This window comes from Oncorhynchus kisutch, unplaced genomic scaffold (genome assembly GCF_002021735.2).
Source record: "Oncorhynchus kisutch isolate 150728-3 unplaced genomic scaffold, Okis_V2 scaffold2273, whole genome shotgun sequence".
Lineage (NCBI taxonomy): Eukaryota > Metazoa > Chordata > Actinopteri > Salmoniformes > Salmonidae > Oncorhynchus > Oncorhynchus kisutch.
In genome coordinates this window covers 778-6,244 of record NW_022264218.1, presented here as the reverse complement: position 1 = coordinate 6,244, position 5,467 = coordinate 778, and the positions used below count along the sequence as shown (strand labels likewise).

General features: G+C 43.4%; 1 protein-coding gene across 1 annotated transcript; it reads right to left on the bottom strand.

Moving 5' to 3' along the window:
- Nucleotides 1-3,835: 3,835 nt before the first annotated feature.
- On the bottom strand, nt 3,836-5,198 carry LOC116369660 (elongation factor-like GTPase 1). Its single transcript, XM_031819568.1, has 3 exons — nt 5,041-5,198; nt 4,611-4,786; nt 3,836-4,131 (listed from the first exon to the last, which is right to left on the bottom strand). The coding sequence occupies exons 1-3, from the start codon at nt 5,177-5,179 to the stop codon at nt 3,958-3,960; spliced, it is 489 nt and encodes a 162-aa protein (XP_031675428.1). The 5' UTR covers nt 5,180-5,198; the 3' UTR covers nt 3,836-3,957.
- Between the last annotated feature and the right edge of the window lie 269 nt (nt 5,199-5,467).

The following is a 5,467-nucleotide window of genomic DNA, read 5'->3' as shown; positions in this document are numbered from 1 at the left end:
ATTGATGGCATAATGAATTCTACCAAGTATCACGCAATTGTGGCTGACAATCTGGTTGCCTCTGCCAGAAGGCTGGGACTTGGCCGTAGGTGGACTTTCCAACAAGACAATGACCCGAAACATACCCCAAGATCCACACAGAAAGGGTTCTGTGACAACAAAATCAATGTTCTGCCATAGCCATCTCAGTCACTGGACCTCAATCCAATGGAAAACCTGTGGGCTGAGCGGAAGAGGGCAGTTGATAAGCACAAACCCAAGAATGTGAAGGATCTTGAAAGGATCTGCATAGAGGAATGGTCCAAAATCCCTCCAAATGTGTTCCTTAACCTTGTCAAACATTACAGGAAAAGACTCCATGCTGTTATTCTTGCCAGAGGTGGTTGCACTAAGTACTAAATGAGGAGTGCCAATAATTATGAAACCTTGATTTTGGTTAAATGTATTTTGTATTAAATAATTGAATGATTTTGGTTGGTTCCATTGAAACATTAATAAAGTACAGTATTTCTCACGTTGGTATTTTGAGTGTCTCTCTATAATTGTATTGTTTATATTTTTTTAAGTATTATTTGCCAGTCAGGGGTGCCAGTAATTTTGGAGCCCACTGTATATATTTATCACAATAAATAGGGCACGATATAAATCAAAGAGGAATCAGAGAGGCAGTTTTCCGCTCGTTGATCTCTGAAATGGCATCGACATAAAGGGAGACGTTCTCAGAACATAAAAGCTCACTTACGGTCAAATAATATCAGCAATGGGTGTGGTGTGTGGACTATAATGTCATAGTTAAACAGTGATGGAGGTCTTCATTTCCTGAATCAGTTTTCTCTAACAGCTGGAAGGAAACAGAGGAGAGAGCTCCACACAATGGCTCTACAGCACGCTACTTTCCCTTTGTGTGTGTGTGTGTGTGTGTGTGTGTGTGTGTGTGTGTGTGTGTGTGTGTGATGTTGTGATTTCTACCCGGGTGGCATAGGTCTGATTCTTGTTTAGGGGAGATATCTTTGAGTGGGTCTCTCACACACAGAGCTTGCTTTGTCATGTGGTCGTGCTGTGTGTGTCTCGTCATGATGCGGGGATTATTAGTCTCCGATATCAGATGCAGGCAAGCTGGTGTGTGTCCTTTCCCCTTTCCAGCGAACTCTTCCACCCGTCAGAGAATAAGGAGGCTCTAATCAGGACCACAGCCTGTGTGTGTATGTGTGCGCGCGCGACCACAGTCTGGCTGAGTTTACACACTGACGTTTCAATGGTTTCTTCCCCTCGCCCACACTCAACTACCAGGAGAGGACATGATGGTTCCCACATGGCCAACTCTGTGTGTGTCCTGTGTGTTGTGTGTGTGTTTTTCCACATGGATAACTGTCCTATTATAATCAGTTACTTGGCTAGATTTTCTATACACTAAAAAGTATTACTCACAATACTACAATGCAGGATCCTTTATTTTCACCATATCCAAGAAAATAGTGTCCATCATAGAATTAAGCAATAAGGCACGAGGGGGTGTGGTATATGGCCAATGTACCATGGCTAAGGGCTGTTCTTAAACACAACGCAATGCCTGGATACAGCCATTAGCCATGGGGGTATTGGCCATATATCACAAACCCCTGAGATGCCTTATTGCTATTATAAACTGGTTACCAATGTAATTAGAGCAGTAAAAATAAAATGTTGTCATACCGGTGGTATACGGTCTGATATACCACGGCAGTCAGCCAAATCAGCATTCAGGGCTCCAACTGCCCAGTTTACCATTACATATAAAACACTAGAATGGACATTGGTATGATAGAAAATGGTCCATCTTGGTCAGGAAAAACTGATCAGACATTAAGATGCATAACAAAACAATGCATTTGTAGAAACATTATTGAAGTGTCAGATCTCGATAGCGTCCATTATCCAAGCAGATTAAACTGGATGATAATGCATAGTCCAATATCCCTATATAGTGCACTGTTTGACCAGAGCTCTATGGGCCCAGTCAAAAGCAATGCAGAAAACAACAGAGCGGGTACTATTTGGGACGCATGGTGGCTCTTCATCAGACAAAATAAATCTCCCATTGCTCTTTATAGGCTTGTAATGACCGGCAACATGATGATAGCTTCATACTAGCAGCAATCAGTGGAGCCTTAGGGTAGCGTACCGAAAAGGTACCCTATTCTCAACATAGTGCACTACTCTTCACCAATGGTGGCCCAACGGTAGTGTACTAAACTCAGTAACAAACAAAAAACGTTCCCTCTTCAGGACCCTGTCTTTCCTGTCTTGATGAAGAACTGGATGTGTAGTCTGGTGCTGACAGGACCACTACATGATGAACTGGATGTGTAGTCTGGTGCTGACAGGACCACTACATGATGAACTGGATGTGTAGTCTGGTGCTGACAGGACCACTACATGATGAACTGGATGTGTAGTCTGGTGCTGACAGGACCACTACATGATGAACTGGATGTGTAGTCTGGTGCTGACAGGACCACTACATGATGAACTGGATGTGTAGTCTGGTGCTGACAGGACCACTACATGATGAACTGGATGTGTAGTCTGGTGCTGACAGGACCACTACATGATGAACTGGATGTGTAGTCTGGTGCTGACAGGACCACTACATGATGAACTGGATGTGTAGTCTGGTGCTGACAGGACCACTACATGATGAACTGGATGTGTAGTCTGGTGCTGACAGGACCACTACATGATGAACTGGATGTGTAGTCTGGTGCTGACCGGACCACTACATGATGAACTGGATGTGTAGTCTGGTGCTGACCGGACCACTACATGATGAACTGGATGTGTAGTCTGGTGCTGACAGGACCACTACATGATAAATCATCTTCTCCACGATAAGGGCATTAGACAGCTGCTGTATAGTCAATATGGCTAATGCACATCTATTTCATAATGTCCTAATGGTGTAGGCAAGGCAAAAAGTTTCCCTTTCAGTAATTGAATGTAGAGATCTGCAAAGTGATCACGTACACACACACACACACCACACACACACACACACACACACACACACACACACACACACACACACACACACACACACACACACACACACACACACACTTATCCAGTTCTGTTTTGGTGAAAAACTGAGGGATGGGCCTGGAGAAATGTAACCACTCAAATCAAATTCATAGACAGAGCTAAGGATGCAAGGACCTTAGGTTAATAGTATTAAAATGATAGTTTCAACCATGTTGTGACTGTACAGTGTTTACATTCACATTGTTTACAAACATTGGAGTAAAATAAGCTTATATTTTGGGTTCTGATTGGGTACGACATGATCATGAGAAATTTACAAGTTATATTCTTCAAGAATCAATGTATCATTCATTTATCAGTTTTCAAAAATGTATGTAGCAACTAAGAATTCTAGCTTTAAAAGGTCCAATGCAGCAGTTTTTAATCTCAAATAATTTCTGGGTAACAATTAAGTACCTGACTGTGATTGTTTTCAATAAAAATTGTTTAAAAAAACAAAACAAAAAATAGCTTCTTAGCCAAGTGCAATTTCTCAAGCAAGAATTTTGCTAAGACTGTCTGGGTATGATATTAGTGGGGAGGGTAAAACTGAAAACTTGCTCTTATTGGCAGAGAGGTTTGGAACTCTCTTTCTTATTGGTCTATTAACTAATTTATCGCATGGTGATGTCACCATGGAAGGCCAAAAATCCATCACACCAGAACAGACTGAAATCTTTTCAAACAGCGCTTACACTAATGCATTACCATATTTTTTCACAATATTATTCCAACCTCAGTGTGGAAATATATATATAAAACACAGGAAAATCACGTCTGACGGCACTGGGCCTTTCAAAGAACTCTGAAAGATGTAACTTTCACCTTTATTTGTGCAGTAAAAAAAACATTGGATAACAAGTTAATATCCTATTATGCATGAACCTTTCAAAAGACCATTCACTTCAAGTAGGTGTAGGTGTTTGAGTACGTACCCAGTACGTTCCCTGATGGCACCTCTTCTAGTTCCTCCAGCTCTCTGCCCATCAGCAGGTAGAGGCTGTCCATGGTGCAGCAGGCCAGGTGAGGGACGGGAGGGAGACAGGCACTCACACTAGTACTGCCCTCTGGGAGCTGACATACAGATAGAGCGAGAGAAACAGAGAGAGAACATTAGTATATTGGTTGTGTGATATTGGATTCTAAAAGCAATTGTTAGTTAGTAGTACTGCTACTGACGCCAGGAGGGACGAGGCAACAATAATACAACGACTTTGTCTGTCTCAAATGGCACCCTATTCCCTACAGTATATAGCGCACTACTGTTGCCCAGGCCACAGGGGAACACAGCCCTCATCATAGAAGTCAATGTTATCTTTAACCTTGGAATACACATCTTGAGATGGAAACAAACACGCAGAAAATGTATGATTGCTGCTCTTTGAACAAACAGCATTTGGTTTCATCTTCAGAACAGTTATTGTTTTGTCTGGTGAATATTGCAAATTGAGCAGAAAATGTGTTTTGTGCCTCTGCAGAGTGTGTGTACGTGTGTGTGTCCACATGCCTGTGTGTGTGTGTGTGTGCCTGCCTGTAAGTGTGTACATCCTTACCATGCGCAGGCCTTGTGCAGGGTCGTACTTGGGCCCCATCACAAACACCTTCTGTCCTCTGCGGACCACCCCGCTGTAGACTCTGGCGAAGGCTACGAACGTCTCCTTCTCCTCCTCCTCCTCTGGTTTAGCCTTCAGAGGCAGGCCCTGTATCTGGCCTGAGACACCCTCACTACCTGCATGTCAGGGAAGACAATGAGACAGACACTGGTATCAGTGGTATCATCATGAACATATTGGTTATTGGAAATGGCCAGAGCTTCCAAACCACTAGGGGAAAAGAGGCCAGGGGTTGGGGTTTTAGCAAGGTAATAGTGTGTGTGTGTGTGTGTGTGTGTGTGTGTGTGTGTGTGTGTGTGTGGTGTGTGTGTGTGTGTGTGTGTGTGTGAGAGAGTGAGAGTGAGAGTGAGAGTGAGAGAGAGAAACTTACCTATGGTGTTGTCTCCACCAGGAGTGGTTGCCGGTGTTGTACTTCCTGATTGGCCATTTCCCTCCCCACTTTCCGTCTGCTGAATGGCTGCCAGTCTCTCAGTGTGTCTCTGTCTGGCCAGCTCCCTGCGCTGGGCCATCTCCTCCTGGGTCAACGGCCTGTGTGCGCACACACACACACAAACACACCTGTTCAGTAGGTAGAAAATGTTTTGAAAATATTCCATTGCAAAATGTTTTGCTATTGTGTGCCCTACTGAACACTGTCCATTGTTTGGGCCAATGAATACACATTCTATTAGACATGACACATCAAAACAGAAATGCAACAACCCACTAAACCAAGTCTTTACAGCAGGGTAACATAGCCTAGCAACTAGCACCGCTCCGTATCATTTGATTCATCCTTTATTTAACCAGAGAAGTCA

What these genes read in the sequence shown, in the direction of transcription:
- LOC116369660 (XM_031819568.1), bottom strand. Translation starts at nt 5,179, where the DNA reads ATGGCCCAGCGCAGGGAGCTGGCCAGACAGAGACACACTGAGAGACTG. An exon ending in TGGTGGAGACAACACCATAG is followed by an intron (nt 4,787 to 5,040) that starts GTAAGTTTCTCT and finishes CCTGACATGCAG; the next exon opens with GTAGTGAGGGTGTCTCAGGC. An exon ending in CTGCACAAGGCCTGCGCATG is followed by an intron (nt 4,132 to 4,610) that starts GTAAGGATGTAC and finishes TCTGTATGTCAG; the next exon opens with CTCCCAGAGGGCAGTACTAG.